At 40.6% G+C, this 22,802-nt stretch overlaps 1 protein-coding gene across 7 annotated transcripts in view; it reads right to left on the bottom strand.

Moving 5' to 3' along the window:
- Nucleotides 1-22,802, bottom strand: part of ATG2B (autophagy related 2B) — a 92,537-nt gene that overhangs the window by 15,847 nt on the left and 53,888 nt on the right. For 3 of the 7 annotated variants that reach the window (XM_038748466.1, XM_038748483.1, XM_038748474.1), the window contains exons 22-34: nucleotides 22,064-22,263; nucleotides 20,318-20,398; nucleotides 19,345-19,451; nucleotides 19,113-19,205; nucleotides 16,407-16,477; nucleotides 15,983-16,059; nucleotides 15,489-15,674; nucleotides 13,147-13,288; nucleotides 10,722-10,924; nucleotides 6,603-6,829; nucleotides 5,952-6,060; nucleotides 4,527-4,721; nucleotides 3,907-4,008 (exon numbers count right to left, since the gene is read on the bottom strand). In XM_038748466.1, the coding sequence (XP_038604394.1) occupies nucleotides 3,907-4,008; nucleotides 4,527-4,721; nucleotides 5,952-6,060; nucleotides 6,603-6,829; nucleotides 10,722-10,924; nucleotides 13,147-13,288; nucleotides 15,489-15,674; nucleotides 15,983-16,059; nucleotides 16,407-16,477; nucleotides 19,113-19,205; nucleotides 19,345-19,451; nucleotides 20,318-20,398; nucleotides 22,064-22,263 (1,793 nt within the window). The remainder of the gene's footprint in view (nucleotides 1-3,906; nucleotides 4,009-4,526; nucleotides 4,722-5,951; nucleotides 6,061-6,602; nucleotides 6,830-10,721; nucleotides 10,925-13,146; nucleotides 13,289-15,488; nucleotides 15,675-15,982; nucleotides 16,060-16,406; nucleotides 16,478-19,112; nucleotides 19,206-19,344; nucleotides 19,452-20,317; nucleotides 20,399-22,063; nucleotides 22,264-22,802) is intronic. The other 4 variants (XM_038748499.1, XM_038748507.1, XM_038748491.1 and 1 more) reach the window with 3 other exon arrangements.

The raw sequence follows: 22,802 nt of genomic DNA, 5'->3' as shown, positions 1-22,802 counted from the left end.
CTCTCTTCCATAAGCAGCAAAATCTATAGGGAAAAATTCTGGACTGGGAGTCAGGTAATTATTTTTCTGAATTCATCAACAGCAAGCTTTGTGACCTTGGACAAGTCATCAAACCTGTCAAACAGGGAAAATATTGCTTGGCTGGTGCCTCCTCACTACCTCAGAAATTTTGGAAGAAGCAACAGTCACTACAATTTTGTCTTAAAGCTGCCCTGAAAAAAGAACTAAAAAATTTAAGAACACGAGATTATAATAGCTGCCCTGAAAAGAACTAAAAAATTTAAGAACACGAGATTATAATAGCTGCCCTGAAAAGAACTAAAAAATTTAAAAACACGAGATTAGAATAGGTGCTCTCTCTTTTTAGGCTATAGAATGCACACCTTTATATTTAAATATTTCTAGGTGAGAAAAACCACTGAGGCACAGAGTTCTTTGGGAAGAAAAAGAAGAACGACTGCTAAGGGTACAATATTATTGGGTATTATATTTTACGAGAGGATATTGAAAAATGGCATGTGTGACTATCTGTACGACGTCATGTGATGTCAGAGCCAGAGTAGCGCTAGGGTCATGGAAGTCCTGAAACAACTGTTTCTACTGAGTTTCCTGGTCCCAGAAATATCCAAGGATTTGGCCGGAGCATGGAAACTGATAGTAGTGCTGGCTTTAGGAGTGGTCTCAAGTGACCCCCTGAATCCAAATTATTATTATTATTCTTATTGTATCTGTTAAGCACTTATCGTGTCAAGCACTGCTCTAAGCACTGGGGTAGACCCAAGTGAATCAGGTTGGGCACAGTCCCTGTCCCACACAGGGCTTACAGTCTAAGTAGGAGGGAGAAGACGAGGGGAATAGAGGGGAGGGAAAGTAGGCGCAGATAAGTTAACGGACTTGCCCAAGGTCAGAGAGCAAGCAATCGGCAGAGCCAAAATAAGAACCCAGGTCCTTTGACTCCCAAACCTGTGCTCTTTCCACTAGGACATGATGATTCTCTAATGCAGGGGGCTTCCTCACTTCTCCCACATCCCCGAGCCCTTCCTCCACATCATCAGACCTCAGTACTCCCGGCTCTCCACCCTGGGTTCAGACCCTGTGTCGCCTCTAAATATACGCTCTAGACTGTGAGCTCGTTGTGGGCAGAGAATTCATTCAATTGTATTTATTGAGCGCTTATTGTGTGCAGAGCACTGTACTAAGTGCTTGGGAAGTCCAAGTCGGCAACATATAGAGACGGTCCCTACCCAACAAGGGGCTCACAGTCTGGAAGTATTTACCAACTCTGTTCTCTCTCCCACGTGCTAAATACAGTGCTCCGCACACAGTAAGCGCTTGATGACTATGACTGACTGATGCTTACACGTGTTGTATTCAACAGGAGAGCACGATGGGATCGAGGACTATCACTTTTTCTGTATCTCTGAGAAGTTACTGCTGTACCTCTCTTATCCTCCTCTATTTTCAGTATACCTTCTTCGGCTAGGTTTCATTCTCCAGGGATTCCCTCCTATTACTCCTCGCTATATTCATAAAATTTATTTCCCTGGCTGTTTTCTCCGAGATTAATGTTTCCCCATTTAAAAAAAAAATCATTTTGCTCTGTAGTTCTCAGAAAGAAATTACATTCAATATTAAAACCAAAAAGTCCATTAAAGAAAATTGGCCTTGATAAGTCTGGTACATTTGTATCATAAAGATCTTGCTTGCTTAAATTCTCAGCACTCATCGGTGGTTTCTGCTGCCCAATTTTCCTCAAATACTTCATCACATTTCTCTAATACCTAAATATCAATAAATTAAATGAAAAAGACAAACATCAAACAAAGGAGCAGGAAATGAAGAAAATGTAATGAGGAAACATAAATTTTAAGTACTCACTGGCAAGCCCAACCAACCTGGGGAACTATATCAAGAACCAATAACGGCTTTTTGAGAAGTTTTGCCGAATTGGAGTTATGAGTTTTCACCAGATAATTTTCTCCGGAAGAACTGCAATACACTTCAGCACGTTAGCGCTTTCATGACAGCACTGCTGAATTTTAATGCCAACATTACTTGCATCACAGTCTTACTTTGAGAGAACTTTGCAGAGTTGGCTTCACCTTAAACACCTCCCTCCCTCTCCTCACTTAACCTCAGAAGTCCTTTGACTGACCTGAATAGATCAATCAATCGCATTTATTGAGCGCTTACTGTGTCCAGAGCACTGTACTAAGCGCTTAGCACTGTACTAAGATTAGAGCCCATTCAATTCAGCATCAGATAGGGGCAGATCTCGAGGGCTTGGAGTGTAAGGACTCCTCCCTCTACGAACTGCCTAGTTACTCTGTTTTACATTCCTGACTTCTGTAATATGCAGTTGCATTTTCCACTTTTATCTCTTTATCCGCATTTACATCAGGAACTCTGTGGGACAGGGACTGTCGAATTTACTTTATAATGACCCCAACACTTAGCATTCTGCGGTACAAAATAAATATCATTACTCCTACATAGATGACAACAGATCTCCACTATGTTCACTCAAGGTGGCTATTTGCCTTGAGAATTAAGTATTTACACATGAAGACAAAAAAAAACCTCCAATTAAATTATTTTGTTAGTGGTACAAAGTTGCATGCCATTTGATCATGAACCTATACTATTTATTAAATTTATATTAATCTATTACTGCTTTAAATCATATATATTTTTGGTTGGTATTTCAAATCTCTTACATTATTTCCTATGGGTCACTAAACTTCTACAGGCACTTTTTAGCTTAACACTGTTTCACTGAACCAATTATGTGCTAACCAGGAATTTAACTATATAGTAATTCAATTAAAATACAGACGTCCATACCTGAATCTTCTCTTTATTCGACTATCAAGTAGTTTACTTTAGAAACCTCCTAACAAAGCATTTGATGAAATTAGCTGTACTTGCTAAAAGAGAAATATTAGAATGTAGACTTGTAAGGTCAGAGCTAAAGTAAGGGGGAAACTCAGAGGTGAAGGTGAAATCATCAGTCATTAGAGAAGAAGCGTGACGGTGGAAAGAGCATGGGCTTAACCCTCCTGGCGCTACTGCATTCTCCTAAGCACTTAGTAAAGTGACTGCACAAAGTAGGTGTCCTTGCAGTACCACTGATTGATTCCTTCTGCAAAGAGTCATCCATACTTTGATTATTCCCATGTTGACCCCTGATCTGAAGATGTCAGCCCCCAGATACTCAGAAGCCACCACAACCACTTTACTTCCCTCAAGACAATTTCAAATATTTGTCGTGGCTTCCAAATCTCTTCACCGCATCAACTCTATTCACATTTCTTTGCTCATCTCCTACTTGTTCCTTTTTTTCAATTAGGCATCTATTTTCTTGATCCCCTTAATTTCCACTAACTGCAATATGTTTTTATTTACCACTCCAAATTCCCAAGAGGAGCCTCCCCCATCTAACTGAATAAATGATCTCTTTTAACTAATGGTATTCACTGAGTACCTACTAAATGAAGAACACTGTAACAAATGCTTGGGAGAGTACCCTGCCCTCAGGGAATTTACAGTCTCTCCTTCAAGGACTACCAAAAACATGTTCGAGTCTGAATGTTTATCTTTCTTGCCCTGGTAGACTGTAAACCCTAGAGCAGAAAATTTTCATTCTCAGCTTATAGCTTTGCCTAAATATGATGTAATATGATGAGATATAAACATTCAAAACCATCAGCTGTGGAGATACTTTAAGACTAGTATATCAGCAGGAGTCAACTTTACAATTATAAAATACCAAGGATTTGGGGAACAAGGAATGTGTTTTGCAATGCCACCAAACTACTTCAGATGGAAATCTTTCCAACCTACTGCTTCAGTCAGCACAGTGTCATTCCTGATAACAATTCCATACATTATTTGCAATTTACAAACCTGGTCAATATTGAGGCGAAGCGGCATTAACGACACCCTTAAACAACATTCTTGTGGCGATCTGCCTGACTCTGGGCGCACGTGTAAGGCTTTCACTGTTAACTGCAAAACAAGAGGCAAAAATGGAGACTTATTTTGTACCATATGCTACAGTTGAGTCCACTTTAAATCACATAAAGGAGGCCAACAAGAAACAGAACCTTCAACAACTCCCATATCAGAAGGGGAATTTCTAAACTTCTAATTTTCTTGAAATGCTCCTCCTGCTCCAAGCTCAAACCACTTGAAACCATAAAACTTAAAACATTTTAAAACTGAAATAATTCCTGCGGTAATGAAGGCATAGAGACGAAAACCAGGACGGGTATGGCTTTTCCAACAATGATTACAGCTCTGGCATTCGTTTAAAAGATGGACAAGAGAAAAACCATGACAACTTATTACATTTTTTGAAAATTATGAAAACTTCTTAAGCTATCTTTAGCAACAGGAATTACACATGAGGTTGAAAACAAACCATATTTTGTGTCTATAAGTTTAACAAACGCACCTCCCCAAAATGCCCCTCCCAATTTGAGATTTCCGAGGTAAAGACCGAAACGTTAGTTTTAAAATATTACCATGTTTGAATGAGCTTTTCTAGGCATCTCCTTACTACAGTAGAGGTAAAGAAATTTATTCATTTGTGACGTGGCTAGGCGATCTCGGATCTCAAGGTCCTGAACGATGAACACCTGACGAGACACTGGTTGTTCTATTAAACTGGAATCGCATTCTGGTCTGCTTGTGGGATATACTTCGTGCTGAAATTTCACCTTGACAATGAAAAATTCAATTAATGATACAGAGACGAGAGGTTATGAAACCGTTCCCATAACATATACAATGCTACTCGATTTTTAACAGCAATTGTTATCAAATTCTGCTAAGGAATGAAGAGAAAACCGTCTCTTCTCCAGTCTTGGTTAAGCCTCTCCAAATCAAAATTTCAGTTCATGTAAAATCAAAACTGGATTTAGTTCTATATTTAGACATGCGGTGAAAATTAGGGTTATAGCAGTGCTTACAGACCCAAAAATGCTATTTTCATTCTCTTGTCCCTCTTTCTCTCCACCTATCTCTCTCTGTCTCACTAGCATGGTGTAATGGAAAGAGCATGGAGCCGAGGCCTGCTTTCTGCCCGTTGTTGGGTAGGGATTGCTTCTATCTGTGGCCGAACTGTACTTTCCAAGCGCTTAGTACAGTGCTCTGCACACAGTAAGAACTCAATAAATACGACTGAATGAATGAATAATCCCAGCTCCGCCACCTGCCTAATCTGGGCCTCAGTTTCCTCATCTATTAAATGGGGATTCAATACCTGCTCTCCCTCCTACTTAGACTGTGAACCCCATGTGGGCGGGGACTATGTCCAACCTGAATATCTTGCATCTATCCCAGTGCTTAGTACAGTGCTTGGCACATAGTCAGCACTTAAACACCACAATTATTATTACTACATTCTCTCTGAAAGATTATTGAACTATTAATAATAATAATAATTAATAATAATAATAATAATAATTAATAATATAGGAGGCCTTCCCAGACTGAGCCCCTTCCTTCCTCTCCCCCTCGTCCCCCTCTCCATCCCCCTCATCTTACCTACTTCCCTTCCCCACAGCACCTGTATATATGTATATATGTTTGTACATATTTATTACTCTATTTATTTATTTATTTTACTTGTACATATCTATCCTATTTATTTTATTTTGTTAGTATGTTTGGTCTTGTTCTCTGTCTCCCCCTTTTAGACTGTGAGCCCACTGTTGGGTAGGGACTGTCTCTATATGTTGCCAATTTGTACTTCCCAAGCGCTTAGTACAGTGCTCTGCACATAGTAAGCGCTCAATAAATATGATTGATGATATTACGTTCTGGGAAGGCTCGGTAAATATCAACTGAATTGGCCTGAAATTTTAGTACCTAAAAAGATTCTGAAATGGAAAAAAAATCCCAACCTGTCGAGCCACCGGATTTTTCTCTCACCGTTAACGACTCACCTTGCTCAACTGGATTTCCATTAAGAAATCGTGGTTCCTTCCTCTGCCTCCATAGACCACACCCCGCCCGTGTCTTGTGGGTGTGTGAGAAGGAGAACTATGAGGACTGCTAGACGGAAAAACAAGTAAAATTAAAACCAGGTAAATGGTATCACAACTGTAACAATTCAAAGGGCTGATGGAACAAAGGGAGTGGGAGGGAAATTGGATCATAAAATGGAGTCTAAAGACACAGCTCCAAGGATAAAGATGCACAATTTTATCTTACAATCATTCTAGAATTCTAAGAAGGATCCTAAAATTCTGACATTTCAAAGAAAATTAAAACCCACCCGTTTTACTAGGAATTTGGTTAAGCCTTGGTTAATTCATGTTTATAATAAAGCAGGGCACAATTCGAAAGAGTTGCTATGTACGTTTCACAAATAGATATTCCAGTATTTCAAAATCAGACCAAGCGATTTAAACTACACATGGAAAGCTAGGGATGAACTTTCAGGAAATGAATTATCTGTCCACGGTAGATTCAGATGCTGTCCCTGATGACAATTCATAAAATCTGAAAGCTCCAAAGAAAAATATTTCCAGTATAGTCTACTTGAACTACTAAATTAAAGAGAGTCTAAAATCTTACATATAAAATATACTTACTTGTAAGTTTTAGCGGGAGAAATAGGAGGCCCAGTTCCAAAATCTTTTCCCCCATAAAGATGCCAAACAATAGATATTTCTTTAACAACATATCGTATCATAGGGATAGGAAAATGTAAAGGGGCTTTGCTCGTATCGGTCTTTTTTACAGGCAGGCTAAAATAATTCTCTATTATTAGGATGGCATCATCAACCAATATTTTCACCACTGGCTCTTCCTCCTTCTCCTAACAAATAAAATTGATGTATCATCATTATCGTGAAAAGGCATATATTAAAACTCAAAAGTACACAGCACAAAATGATTACCCTTGTTGCAATTGCTGCTATAATTTTTAAAACAATGCGGTTGAATAATTTCTGACCATCACGTCTGGCTAGTTCACTCTTTTGTCTTAATGTGCTAATTTAACAGAAGAAGCTTCTTGAAAACAATAGTTCTCATTATCTAAATTATGAAATAATTTCAAAGAACCATATAGTTGTCTTCGTTGAAAATACACCCTGTCAAAACATCACATTAAATGCTCTCAGTTAAAGGTTCAACACAATACCAAAATACACATTTAGGCTTTGCAGTGCTCTGAAGTAATCTAAATTTAGTTAATCAAGTACCATAATTACCTCCTGGATTATTATTGGGCTGGATCCAGCCACTTCAAAGACCAGGTGGGGGAAGAAAGGGACTGTTGCCACATGACTGGAGATAGTAAATTTTTTCAGATAAATTGGCACTATTCTGTTGCTTCTTTTGCTATTTACTCACTTTTGCTCATGGTGTGGGAGGTTTGAATGGCGTAAGTAAATTCTTTATATAAAGGACTTTATAAAATAATTTGAGATACGGCTAAGGGAAATGCTAAAAACAAATGTCACAACATTCAAATTTCTTTCTACCTTTTCTGCAGCATTGTTCTCTCCCAAGAGCTTAGGACAGTGCTCTACACACAGAAAGCACACAATAAATACCACTGATTGAGATGCCATATATGTATGTGTGTGTGTGCATATATATAAACATATATACGCACTCCACACACATACACACATATATATATCAATCAATCGTATTTATTAAGCGCTTACTGTGTGCAGAGCACTGTACTAAGCGCTTGGGAAGTACAAGTTGGCAACATATAGAGACGGTCCCCACCCAACAGTGGGCTCACAGTCTAGAAGATATATATGTATATGTACCTATACCATTCATAATATAGATTATATATTATAATTTATCCTTAATGCTAAAAGAAATTCATCTATGGATGCACATGGGTGACTGAAAAGTCTCTAATATAAGACCCACACTCTTATCTGGTGTACATACATATGTATTCATTCATTCAATCGTATTTTTTGAGCGCTTACTGTGTGCAGAGCACTGTACTAAGTACTCGGAAAGTACAATTCGGCAACCGAAAGAGACAATCCCTACCTAACAACGGGCTCACAGTCTAGAAAGGGGAGCCAGACAACAAAACAAAACAAGTAAGGAATCAATGTATCTGTGATTTATTTATGTATATTAATGTCTGTCTTCACCTCTAGACTGTGAGCTCACTGTAGGCTGTTTGTTGTTGTATTGTACTCCCAAGCACTTAGCACAGTGCACACAGTAAGTGCTCAATAAACAGGACCGAATGAACACAAAAGTTGTCCTTTGTTGCACTCCTATTTTCATTGTTTGCAGCGACTGGTGCTGTCTGCCTCTAACCTCCTCACTGTGCCTCGTTCTCGCCTGTCCCGCCGTCGAGCCCGGCCCACGTCCTCCCCCTGGCCTGGAATGGCCTCCCTCCGCACAGCCGCCAAACTAGCTCTCTTCCTCCCTTCAAAGCCCTACTGAGAGCTCACCTCCTCCAGGAGGCCTTCCCAGACTGAGCCCCCTTTTTCCTCTCCTCCTCCCCATCCCCCCCGCCTTACCTCCTTCCCCTCCCCACAGCACCTGTATATATATATATATATGCTTGTACGTATTTATTACTCTATTTTATTTGTACATGTTTATTCTATTTATTTTATTTTGTTATATGCATATATATATATATATGCTTGTACGTATTTATTACTCTATTTTATTTGTACATGTTTATTCTATTTATTTTATTTTGTTAATATGTTTTGTTTTGTTCTCTGTTCCCCCCTTCTAGACTGTGAGCCCACTGCTGGGTAGGAACCGTCTCTATACGTTGCCAACTTGTACTTCCCAAGCACTTAGTACAGTGCTCTGCACGCAGTAATCGTTCAATAAATACGATCGAATGAATGAATGAATTTATTACTGTATTTATTTTACTTGTACATATTTATTATTCTATTTATTTTGTTAATGATGTGCATAGAGCTATAATTCTATTTATTCTCACAGTTTGACACCTCTACACGTTTGGTTTTGTTGTCTGTCTCCCCCTTCTAGACTGTGAGCCCGCTGTTGGGTAGGGACCGTCTCTATTATGTTGCCGACTTGTACTTCCCAAGCGCTTAGTACAGTGCTCTGCACACAGTAAGCGCTCAATAAATACGATTGAATGAATGAATAAATAAATATGATTGAATGAATGAATGAATGTTTCTGCTTTTGCCCCTGCCTCATGAAGCTTCTGCTTCAAAAGAGCCCCCCTTGTCTGGATTACAGCAGGTCATGTAGCGCCGCCTCAGATCTGTGTCAATCTACCCTTAAAATGCTTCCTATGCCCTTCTTGCTCTTGGTCTCTCAATTTCAGCACCAAATCCAGCTGCTGTTTGGGTGTCCTGTCGTCCAGTCCCCTCTCAAATCCTCCTCCCGCACCCCACTCAGGGTGGCTGTGTTGATGGGAGCAAAGATTCAAATCTAGGAGACTGACTTGACGGCTCGAAATACTGTCTTGCCATGATGCTGGGTGTAGCCTGTCGGTGTCTCTGATGGACCTGCTCAAGGAGTAAGATGTGTTGTCATCTGTTTGATCTCAGAGACAGACACGATGGGACGTCAGTACAACTCCAAAAACCACAGATCTGGTCTGGAGCCACATCCCGTGCTGCCACCGCGCTATGTTTCAGAGTTTCGTAAGCTATGTGCTGGCCGTCTTGATTTGATTTTCTACTTTGTCTACCGTTGAAATCACTGATCGTGGTGCTGCCTACCCAACAGAATGCTGGGACAATGTTTAAACGCTGTGCTGATGATCTGGCTTTGGGATCAAAGATGATGAACTAGGATTTAGAATAATGCTGATAGAGTGAAAATCGCTTTTCACTGCTTTTTTTAAAAGCCTCAATCAGGGTTAGCCACAGTTTTTCTATTCAGTAGGCAAATGTTACTGGTCCTCCCATCCCATCTGTACTCCCTCTGAAATTCTTTCCCCTCTCTGCAATTGTTTTAATGTCTATCTCCCTCACTAAACTGTAAGCTCCTTGAAGGCAGGCCGCATGCGTCTACCAAAATCTACTGTGTTGTACTTTAGAGCGTAAGCTCCTTGAAGGCGGGTTAGGTGTGTCTACCAATTCTATTGTGTTGTTCTTTAAGGAAGCAGTGTGGCCTGGTGGATGAGCACGTGTTTGGGAGTCAGAAGGACCTGGTTTCTAAACCCAGTTCTGCCACTTGTCTGCTTTGCGACCCTGGGCAAGTCACTTCGCTTCTCTGGGCCTCAGTTCCCTCATCTAGAAAATGGAGTTTAAGACAGTGAGCCCCACGTGGGACAGGGACTGCGTCCAATCTGACAAATTTGCATCTACCCCTACGCTTACTACAGTGTCTGGCACATGGTAAGCACTTAATAAATATCACAATTATTATTAATTGGGGAAGCAGCGTGGCTCCGTGGAAAGAGTGGGGGTTTGGGAGTCAGAGGTCATGGGTTCGAATCCCAGCTCTGCCACTTGTCAGCTGTGTGACCTTGGGCAAGCCACTTAACTTCTCTGTGCCTGTTACCTCACCTGTAAAATGGGGATTAAGACTGTGAGCCCCACAAGGGACAACCTGATTACCTTGTATCTCCCCCAGCGTTTAGAACAGTGCTTCACACATAGTAAGTGCTTAACAAACACCACCATTATTATTATTAACACTCTCCAAGTGCTCTGCACACAGTAAAGGTTCAATAAATACCACTGATCGAATTCTTAATACGAGGAACTTCTTACATGGACAGCTGCTTTGGGAGCAAAAAGAATGCAGAAGTCATCATTTTCCGAGGGCGCATCAGTCATCGCGTCACTGATCATGTGGTGAGTGAATGAGGTGTAAGTGGGGCTGGGATCCGGGGAGGCACTCCCACTCTCGTCTGGAAACAGGAAGAGATCTGAGCAAGATGGCTCTTGAGCTTGACATTTTTCATCCAAAATCCCTAGGTAGAAAAGAAAACTAAAAAGAATTAGTTTCAGGTGCCTCGTGTCATACCCCAAATATATATATATATTTGGGGTGCATATATATATGTGTGTATATATATATGCGCCCCAAATATATATATATTTATACATATACATATATATTTATACATATGTATATATATATGTGTGTGTATATATATACACCCCAAATATGTATATATATACATATATATATGCCTATATATACATATATATATATATATATATATATATATATATATATATATATATATATATATGCCAATGATTTCTGTTCAGAATTTTTGAGGAAGCTAAAATATACCTTAAGGAACTGCAAGAGGGGAACCATTTTCCCCCATCTATTCCCTTAAATTCTATTTTGGGCATGCCAAAAGTGTACACTCAGGGAACAAAAACCAATGTAATAAACTTTGTTTCTAATCCATGAATCAGAAATACATTTAAACTGGATTATGAGTTATTAGAACTAGCATCTAGAGTAAAGTTACGAATCCTCTCTGAACACATACGAACATATTACAGTTTTCTGCCTTCTTGGATTACTGGGTCACTAGATACAAACCCGCAGCAGTGCTCAAAAGTGTAGAAAAACGGACTCCTAGAGAGACGTGACTATTCACAGCCTCACAGCAGAGAATCTGGAAAGACTGGTAAGCTCTTTGTGGGCAAGGAGAGTGACTACCAATGCTCTTGTATTACCCTCTCCTAAGCCCTTAGTACAGTGCTCTGCACATGGTAAACCCTCAAATCCCACTGATTAACTGAATGCTAACTCTTTCAGACTACCAGGAGAATGGTTAGCATTTGCTGTGTATATTGTGCATACACAGCAGGAACACAGGCAAGATGTGAGGCACTTTCCACAGGTCCTGATTTATTGATGATGATGATGACAATGGTACTTAATAATAACAATAATAATAATAATAATAATGGCATTTGTTAAGCGCTTACTACGTGCAAAGCACTGCTCTAAGTGCTGGGGGGGATACAATGTGATCAAGTTGTCCCACGTAGGGCTCACAGTCTTAATCCCCATTTTTACAGATGAGGTAACTGAGGCTCAGAGAAGTTAAGTGACTTGCCCAAGGGCACACAGCAAACTTGTGGTGGAGCCGGGATTCGAACCCACGACCTCTGACTCCAAAGCCCGGGCTCTTTCCACTGAGCCACGCTGCTTCTCTTAAGTACTTGTTAAGCACTTTCAAGGTGTCAAGCACTGTTCTAAGCCCTGGGGTAGATACAAGGTAATGAGGGTGAACACAGACCCTGTCCCACATTGGGCTCACAGTCTTAATCCCCAATTTACAGATGAGGTAACTAAGGCCCAGAGAAGTTAAGTGACTTGCCTAAAGTCACACAGCAGACAAGTGGAGGAACCGGGATGACAACCCATCACCTTCTGACCCTCAGGCCCGTGCTCTGGCCACTATGTCTTGCTGTTTCTCACAGGAGGAACTTAAAGCACTGGGAGAACTGATTTTTACAAAGGTTTTTCTTTTTGGATTTTGGTGCACTCCAGCTCTAAATGTGCAAGTGTGGCTCTATATCTGTTTTGGAACTGGGATAAAAACAACAGTAGGACATCACAAAAGCTTTATTTGAAGTCTCCCAAATGGTTTTAGATCCTCAGATTTCCTAGGATACCAACACTTTAAGGAACTAATTTCCTATTTTTATCACTAGATTATTTTTGTTACAGTAAATAATAATAAAATACATTTTATTAGATTAAATAACAAAATTACTGGCTTGAAGAGGGAGGTTTTCAAGCCTTTAAGTCGACTTTTTAAATACAATTTTTTCTCCCCCTCGTCCCCCTCTCCATCCCCCACATCTTACCTCCTTCCCTTCCCCACAGCACCTGTATATATGTATATATGTTCATACATATTTATTACTCTATTTATTTATTTATTTTACTTGTACATATCTATTCTATTTATTTTATTTTGTTAGTATGTTTGGTTTTGTTCTCTGTCTCCCCCTTTTAGACTGTGAGCCCACTGTTGGGTAGGGACTGTCTCTATATGTTGCCAATTTGTACTTCCCAAGCGCTTAGTACAGTGCTCTGCACATAGTAAGCGCTCAATAAATACGATTGATTGATTGATTAGAAATATTTATAAATTACAGGATTGCAGTTTATTACAATGACAACCCCTAAAAGAAGAATTTAAAGACTGGTTTTTACCATTTGGCTGTGGTTTTATGGGAGACGTAGTTTGCTGGGTGTCGATTTCCTCCATAGCATCACTCATCAAATCCCGTAAAATCTGCTGATCAGCTTCAGGGAGTACGGGGCCTTGTGAAGACTGTCGATTGGCAGGGTACAACTATAACCCAAAAGTCATAATTAAATGCAGATGTGGTACTTCACGGCATTCTTAAAATTACAGGAGAAATTTTTGCACGGCATAAAATTTGCTTCTAAAAAGTTTTGAAGAACTAGAAGCAGATTCATTTTCTCTGTTAAAATAGTTGATATTAAGTGCTAATATACTGCCATGCAGTCTGTGACACTCAGCTATCTACAAAATGAGAGTTAATCCATTTTCTCAGAATGTAGAAGTTGTTCATTGTCACAGTTCACACGTTGGCCGTACCTCAAAAGTACCCAATATTCTATTCACTTCTCTTCCTGCAAAGTCACAGAAGAATTAAATATTCACATTCTGTCACGTTAAACATGTTCTCAGGGTTCGGGATTGCTCGTGCTACTTGAGAGGAGGCCTCTTTAACAACTGGATAAAAGGGGCCACTAACCAAGGTCTTCAGGAAAGCTTCTCACAGCTCTCTGGCCTCTGCTATAGCTGTGGTGGTGTGAAAATTAGCCCTTGAAATGTAGGAGAGGGAAGGTAGAGGAGTTTCGTACGCTTAGTACAGTGTTCTGCACACAGAAAGAACTCAATAACACCGTTAACTGGGCTCCTCAGACTCTACAGCCCGTAGCCTACTCTTGGTCTCACAAATTAGCCCAGCCATTGTCCAAGTACAGTGACACCATTCAGAACTTTTCCTAGCACTCAATCTAATTAAGAGTAAATGACTCGCTACATTGTAATGATCCTTTCTTACCCTCGCGTAACTTCTCCCCATCCTCAACACTTGTGTCTATGTATTTATTCCATTGGGCTTTCTAGTATTTACTCTGCTTACTCTACTTATGAACGTTTTCGCGTCTGTCTCCCTCGTTAGTGTTTAAATCAGTGTGAAGGGAATGTGTCACTTCTGCCAGTTGTACTTTCCGAATACTTAGTCCAGCGCCTTGTACCCAAGAGCTGCTCAATAAACGGTATTACTACTGTTATTGCCATTAATTAGTATGCTGGTGAAAAAGTTAATTTGGGAGTCCTCAGGTTCTAGAAGCGTTCATCCGTTCCACTCTGGTGTATCACAGGATGAGGAGATTAATTGGGACTACTTTTGAAAAAAAAAATGAAGCACACTGGATCACAGAACACTGGAAAGGTAGGGAATGAATCTTCAGATTCCTAACAACAAGCTATGCTCTTCCCACCACTTTAATCATCATTCTATTAGCATGTTTTTCTTTTGGTGGAATCTGTAGTCCCAGGCAAATTAAGGGTCACACTGGATTCAGTCATTCATTCAGTCGTATTTATTGAGCGCTTACTGTGCACAGAGCACTGTACTAAGCACCTGCACTGTACTATACTGGATAATACCAAGGTTATGGGCTCAAATCAGAGAAATACTTTCTTTGGCCATAGGCAAGTTTTCGCCTCATGTTGTGCCTAGAATGCTGTGCGAGAATTTGGAAATGTTCTTCAGAAATCAAGTCTGTTTAGGATACAGTTTAACATTGCCAAAAAAAAAAAAAAGAATGTTTGTGAGCCCCTGTGGGACAAGGGCTGTGTCCAACCTGATTATCTTATTTTACCCCAGTGCTCAGTACAGTGTTTGGCACAAACTAATATCAAAATCACTAATACCGTAGTTATTGTACACATATGCTCGTCGGCCACCAATACACAAAAATATGAGTTTCCTTAGGGCAGGATTTTCTAAGAATGCAGCCCCTGCATTAGAGAAGAACTAGATGTACTCGATTTAAGAGGTACACGGTATTGGAATGCAAAACTAAGAGCTGCATGTACATAAGACTCCTCTCCCTCGCTCAACCCACATTTTCAATCTATTCCTAAATCCCAACCTTGACAAACCGCTAAAATCCGCCATATCGTCTCCCTCCAAACTACTACCAAGAAATGTCCTCTAGTAACATAAAATGGTATTCTGCCATTTCAAATCTTCGCTGAAAACAGAACGAGAAGTGATAAATGAGAGAGGGCAGGCCTTTCTGTGCCTGATCATCCAGGGAATTTGTGCAATGGTCTGAGGAGATCTTTAACTATCAAATCCAAACTTGAAAGGGGTTGCCCAACACAAGGGCAATGTACCAGATTATTTTTTAAGGTTTCTTCTACCCCTATCTGCTTTCAGTATTGCTGCTGTAGGTCTTAATGCAGCATTCTTCTTTTTGCAAATACGCCACTAAATGCTAAATGTTACCTTTGCATTGGGTACCTTAGTCTTTCGCTGTGTCACTCCAGGTTTAATTTCTGTGGGGCTGGGTGACTGCAAGTCACCATAACTGGCAATATACTGGATTAGATTCATTAAAGCAGCACAGGAATCAGAGCACGTTCTGATGTGGATAACATCACTTGAACAGTGTAGTTCAAAGCGAGGCTTTGTCTAGAAAACAACCAAAAAAAGCACATTTTCATCCACTATCGAGGAGCTACAGTTTAAACGAAATGAACGTAATGAAGACTAATCATGCCATACTAAAAAAAAAAAATCCATGTTCATTTCTATTTTCATTCAATCGTATTTATTGAGTGCTTACTGTGTGCAGAGCACTGTACGATTTTGTGGTAATGTTAAGTCTTTTACCAGTTGTCCAAAATATGCTATTCACTAAAAAGATATCAACTCTAAATGCAAGATACTGGTTTCATTCGTAACAGTCATCAGTTATTTTATCTCTTCCAAGTACTTACTTGTCTGCCATCAGAACCAAATTTCACTGCTGTTATAGTCAGTTCCAAAAGACCCATATCAATTACCCGAACATAATCTGAAAATAAAAATTAAACTAAATAAAGTACCAAATGCTGCCTTGGTCAAAATGCTAGTGATCACCATTAAGGAATATTTATTAAACACCTTTCAGGTAGAAAGTACTTCAATAGGTGCTACAAGAAAACCTACAATATAGGTCCCTAGAATCCATTTTTACTGGAAATAAGTTTTTCTTATTCTGTTGACATTTTGAGTATACAGTTCTGTGTCGGCTCCTTCAGTTTAGTAACTTTTAACTCAAAGTCGCGAGTCATTTGTGACCATGACCGCTTCACTGATATATAATATTATAAATACATAACACAACTCACCCATTTTATGAGTTTTCGCTTAACCTCTTACCTCTGTGCAAGTTGACAGCCACAGTGTTACATTTGTCAGACAAATGTAAAGCAGCTTCGTCCATGATAATTCTAAAAGAGAGTTCGGAAATCATAAACTTTACCATTCCAGGCAAGAAAGTAAAATACACACCAACATGGGCTTCGCTTTGTTGCCTGATTTTACTGGATTTTGATAGCCTGTCCAAACAATATACAGTCCCTTTACGCTGAGAATTGCTCAGATTCTTCTACATCCCACCTCCCCTCAATACAACCTCCATGGTTGTTGGGGATCACCTTTGATGGTGAGTCCCAAAGCCCTTCCAAGCTCAAACGCAGAACCAAGCTGCTCGAACCTCATGAAACCTGCCTGTCTACTTGTTTGGTTTTGTTGTCGGTCTCCCCTTTCTAATAATAATAATAACGATGGTACTTGTTAAGCGCTTACTATGTGCGAAGCACTGTTCTAAGCACTGGGGGGGGGGGGGATACAAGGTGATCACGTTGTCCCACGTGGGGCTCTAGACCGTGAGCCTGTTGTTGGGTAGGGATTGTCTCTATCTGTTGCCGAATTGTACTTTCCAAGCACTTAGTACAGTTCTCTGCGCACAGTAAGCGCTCAATAAATACGACTGAATGAATGAATAAAACCGCTGAGGTGGTCCTGATCCCCTGGCAGGATCCTAAGTGAGCAACTATGCCCCTATTACACTTTCTTCTTCGTTTTGGAAACGTATAATGACTTCTAGACTGTGAGCCCGTTGCTGGGTAGGGACCATCTCAGTACAGTGCTCTGCACACAGTAAGCGCTCAATAAATACAAATGAATGAATGAATGAATGAACTACACCTTTTAAGTGTAATAATCCTGGTAGAACCGATATTTTTCCAATTAACATTTTGGGGCAGCTAACGTGAATTCCCAGAACTGTCGAAACAAAAACGGAAGTCAGTGCATCTGACGCAACCGGAGGAAGATTCGTAAATGAAACTTCCAAGGACGTTTGTTCCCTGTCTCCCCCTTCTAGGCTGTGAGCCCGCTGTTGGGTAGGGCCTGTCTCTATGTGTTGCCGACTTGTACGTCCCAAGCGCTTAGTACAGTGCTCTGCACACAGTAAGCGCTCAGTAAATACGACTGATTGATTGACGCTCCCAGCCTAATTGGATTCTCGGTTCCTCACATACACACACACGGTTCCACTGCCCCACGTCGCCAGCTGCGGGACCCGCCGAGGAAAGCCCCAGGGATCCACGACACCGAGAGACCTGCTCCCCGAACCCCATCTTCCCAGCTGACAGAAAACAGGGAAGGCTGGGCTACTCCTAACCAGGGCCGCGGACCTGGAGCCTCCCCGCTTCAAGAACTGTTTTCCTCGGTACGATAATATAATAATAATGGCATTTATTAAGCACTTACTACGTGCAAAGCACTGTTCTAAGCCCCGGGGAGGTGACAAGGTGATCGGGTTGTCCCACGGGGGGCTCACAGTCTTAATCCCCATTTTACTGAAGAGGCCCAGGGAAGTGAAGTGACTTGCCCAAAGTCACACAGCTGACAATTGGCGGAGTCGGGATTTGAACCCATGACCTCTGACTCCAAAGCCCGTGACCTTTCCACTGAACCACGCTGCTTCTCAGTACAGTCTTAGTTTCTGAATCTGATTTTAATAGCACCCAATTTTTACGATTCATTCCTTCTTTTCTATTGCCTGACCTACACCTAATAATAACAACAACGGTATTTGTTAAGTGCTTCTAATCCCGGTTTTGCGACTTGTCTGCTGTGTGACTGTGGGCAAGTCACTTCACTTCTCTGGGCCTCTGTTACCTCATCTGTAAAATGGTGATTGTGACTGTGAGCCCCATGTGGGACAATCTGATTACCTTGCATTTACCCCAGCGCTTAGTGCTTGACACATAGTAAGCAAGTAACACATACCATAATTATTATTATTATTATTATTACAACATGCCCAGCACTGTACTAAGCAATGGGACAGATACAAGATAATGAGATTTGATGCAGCCCCTGTTCCACATGGGGCTCACAGGCTAAGTAGGAGAGAGAACAGGTGTGGACTCCCCATTTTACAGATGAGGAACCTGAGGCACAGAGCAGTTAAGGGACTTGCCCAAGAATGCACAGCACACAAATGTTTGTGTGATGTGCTATTTCCATTGGGCCAGGCTGCTTCTCACTTAGATTGTGAGTCTCCTGTGGTACAGAGACTGGTTCTGAACTCCTGATTTATATCTACCCCAGCACATAATATGCACTTGATAGCATAATCAGTGAACTGCATTTTTTTTATATCTTCATTTTGCAATCCCTCTACCATGAACAATTACCATATGTTAATCTATGAAGTATAAATAATCAGACGAGTGCAAAACTGGGGTACCTTATTTTCCTCTCAATTATTTTCAACAAATGTTTTTCAGGGTGAAAGGAACATTTTAAGAGTTAATCCCTTCCAAACACAAATACTGTGATATCGATGGAATAGTCAAGAGTCTACCAGTGGAATGGCTTTAAATTAAATCCCGATAAACCGGCAAAGGTTTAAGAAGAATGGATGCAATTTGTCATGAGAAACCTGAGGAACAGAATGTTTAATGAATATTAATAAAAGGCATACAACTTGTTTTTGTAAGTTTAGCTATTAAAGCAAGAAGCACATCAAGAAAATCTATATTTTCTACAGAGTAAATTTTACACAGGTACCTGAGAGTAGAAGAAGATTTATCAAAAGCAACATTACTGGAAATGCTGAATGTTTCAACTTTTAGAAGAGCTCTAGTTGGCAAGTAAAGCGGCCTAGAATCCAAAGGGAAAATAAAATATTGAAGAAATGGAACAAGAGCAATTCCCATTTACAAACTCTCCCAAATTCAGTTTCTGTCAGATTGCTATCTTAGATTCAGGAAACATATACTTGTGCCGTATGTCGACTTACCGATAATCAAGTGCACAACTCCATAAGTGAACGTGAAAGGTTGTAACGGAAGCTGGAGGATTATATCCCAAAACAGGTTCATCAGAAATATTCAAGAAATGTAAGATCTAGAATTGTAAAAATAAGATTTTTTTTTAATTTAAAATAACGATGCTTCTTTGTACCAAGTGTTTTACGTCTAGAGGAGCAGTGTGGCCTAATGGAAAGAGCACAGGCCGGAGAGTCTGAGGACCTGGATTCTAATCCCGGCTCTGCCACTTATCTACTGTGTGATCTTGGGCAAGTCACCTCACCTCTCTGGGCCTCAGCTAATTCATCTGAAAATCTGTGAGCTGTGTGTGAGACGTGCTCTGCACACAGTAAGCGCTCAATAAATACGATTGAATGAATGAATGAACATGGACTGTGTCCAAGCTAATTCTCTTGTACCTACCCCAGCGCTTAGTACAATGCCTGGTACCTAGTAAGCACTTAAATGCCATTAAACAAAACTTTGTAGCTAATTATACGACAAGTGTTATAATTGTATTAGCTAAAAGTAGATGGTGACAAATTGGAGAATTTAAAAAGCACACTCCTCCAAAAGAGAAATGAATATTAGAAGCAGTACTTACAGGTGCGATAAATTAGGCCTCCACAGTGTTGGGGATACATCCATTTTTACTGAAGGAATTTATTATTTTCACGTCCATCCTCCTCTTTAGATTGTAAGCTCCTTGTGGGCACGGAACGTGTCCACCAACTCTACTGTGCTGAACTCTCCCAAGTGCTTAGTACAGTGCTCTGCACACAATAAGTGCTCAATAAATACCACTGCTTGATTGCAGAAGTTCTAACACATGTAACAGGCTGACACATTAGAGTGATATAGCCACGCACTATAGAGGACTTTTAACAATGTGCTTCCATCTTTAAAATGTTACAAGGCAAGAAAAAAATGTTTGAAATGACAGCTTTTAGGTCCTAGAATCACCTGTTCATGCCAGCTGAGCCCAGAAGGAAGCACTCTGTGCTGGAGAGTAGCACCTCTAAGTCCCACTGCAACAAGAAATTCCTATACAGGGAAAAAAGAAAGTACAATTACCTTATAATTTCAGAGCATAATACACCAAATTCTGACTCTTTCACACCCCCTCAACCTTGGCCACATCCTCCTTCTGGCCTGGGATTCCCTCCCCTTTCATATATGACAGACCACCAGTTTCCCTGCCTTCAAAGCCCTAACAAAATCACATCTCTTCCAAGAGGCCTTTCCCAACTAAGCCTTCATTTCCCTATAATAATAATTATGGTATTTGTTAAGCGCTTACTATGTGCCAAGCACTGTTCTAAGCATCGGCGGGGGGGGAGGGGGTAAATACAAGGTAATCAGGTTCTCCCATGTGGGGCTCACAGTCTCAATTCCCATTTTACAGATGAGGTCAGAGGCACAGTGAAGTTAAGTGACTTGCCCAAGGTCACTCAGGAGACAAGTGGCGGAGTCGGGATTAGAACCCACGACCACTGACTGCCAAACCCAGGCTCTTGCCACTAGGCCATGCTGTCCTCTCCTCTACGTCATCATCATCATCATCAATCGTATTTATTGAGCGCTTACTGTGTGCAGAGCACTGTACTAAGGGCTTGGGAAGTACTTGTCTGGATACCCTCCAAGCACTTGATAGTCACCCCATCCTCAGCCCCAAGCACTTATTTACATATCTGTAATTCATTTTAATGTCTCTTTCCCCTTCTAGATTGTAGGTTTCTTGCGGGCAGGGATGTACCTACCGATTCTGATTCTGCTGTACTGTACTCCCCCAAGCGCTTAGTACTCTGCACAAAGTGCTCAATAAACAGCACTGATTAATTGATCGATGTCTATTTTAGGGGAGGGGTTCAATAGTCAGGTCGGTAGTAATGATTCAGTAAACTGGGTGTATTTACTGAAAGAGAATGCAAAGATTTGAAAAGTATTTCTATACCCTATTTTAAGAGGGTGGACAGTAGAACTGGTGAAGTTTAAAATTAAACTTCACAAGGCATTCAGTTCACAGCTCTTGCTTTATCGTCTGTTGCAAGCCTGGCAACGAGCATCACAATTATCACTCCTAAAATTCTTCTTGTGTGAACTGCTGTAGGCACCTTGGGGGCAGGGACCGTTTCTACCACCCCTACTGCACCGTCCCCTCCCAAGCGCTTCACACGGTATTCTGCGCACTGGAAATGCTCCAGAAATACCACTGATTGACCGACAGCAGGATATCCATACCCCCTCAGAGCCATTTCTTCCAGACCAGCTGCCTCCCCTCTTCTCCCCCTCCCATCACCCGTAACTTAAAGTAGTGAAAGCACTGTCGACACCCTGCTTTCCATGACACCACAGATTCATTCATTCATTCAATCGCATTTATTGAGCGCTCACTGTGTGCAGAGCACTGTACTAAGCGCTTGGGAAGTACAAGTTGGCAACATACAGATGAGCCTTGGTCCTGTCCTGCCTCTCACCTTCCACCTGGCAAATGTCCTACTCAAAAGGTCATCCTGCCCAATCCGCCCTCCACCCCTTCTCCCCTTCCAAACACAATGAACTTTTTCAGATAACCGTGTTACACCTCCTCTTCATTACAGTGAGAAATGGAAGGCTTGACTGGAAATCATTACCTAAGCTTTCTTAATACTCAAGAACCAGGAAATCAAATAATAGCATAAGTAAACGTAGAAGTTCACGAATACACACCTTTGTGTTGCTCTCCAATTTATCTGACTGGATTTTAACCGCCACGGAGAGCATGCTTAAACAGTCTCCTCCAACACCATCAGAAGGTGTCCTACTGGGCCCGTCTTCTTCAGAAGAATAGATAGTAGGCTCCAACCAATGCGGGCGAGGCATACTGGGCAGTCGTATTTCCTCAGGGAGGACAACTCCATCCACTATACCTGTTTGCAAAATGAAGTTAAGCTATTTTCATGCTCTACTCTCAAAGCTTTAAAAAAAAAAAAAAAGATTTCCTCTATTTGGTTGCTAAACTGATAAAGCCAAACAAAAGTTCTTTCATTCCAATACCTGGGGACTAATAATAGGAAAACAAAAGTTCTGAAGTTTCTCCTAAGACACAACAAAGTAGAAAGAGGAAAAGAAAAATCAATGTAAGATTATTTTCTTTTATTGATCGTTCCTTTAAAAAGATGCATAACTACCCAATCGCTACAGCTACCTTCATTTGACAATAACTGGGGTACTATTTATAAACATAAACTAAGACTCTGGTTCTGTATACCTATTAAATACGCTGCTGAAAACAAGATAAAATCCACACCCAACAACTTGTAACTTTAACAAAATTTACCCTGAGATAGAGTGAAGGAAGTCTTTTGAGCCCTTCAGATACACTAAACATGTAGTTTAGGTTTAATCAGTATTGAAGGAAATTAGATCTTTTATATGCTAAGCATGTTTTGTGGCTGCAAAATTTTAT

This window comes from Tachyglossus aculeatus, chromosome 1 (assembly GCF_015852505.1).
Source record: "Tachyglossus aculeatus isolate mTacAcu1 chromosome 1, mTacAcu1.pri, whole genome shotgun sequence".
Lineage (NCBI taxonomy): Eukaryota > Metazoa > Chordata > Mammalia > Monotremata > Tachyglossidae > Tachyglossus > Tachyglossus aculeatus.
This window is presented reverse-complemented; position numbering and strand designations above follow the sequence as displayed.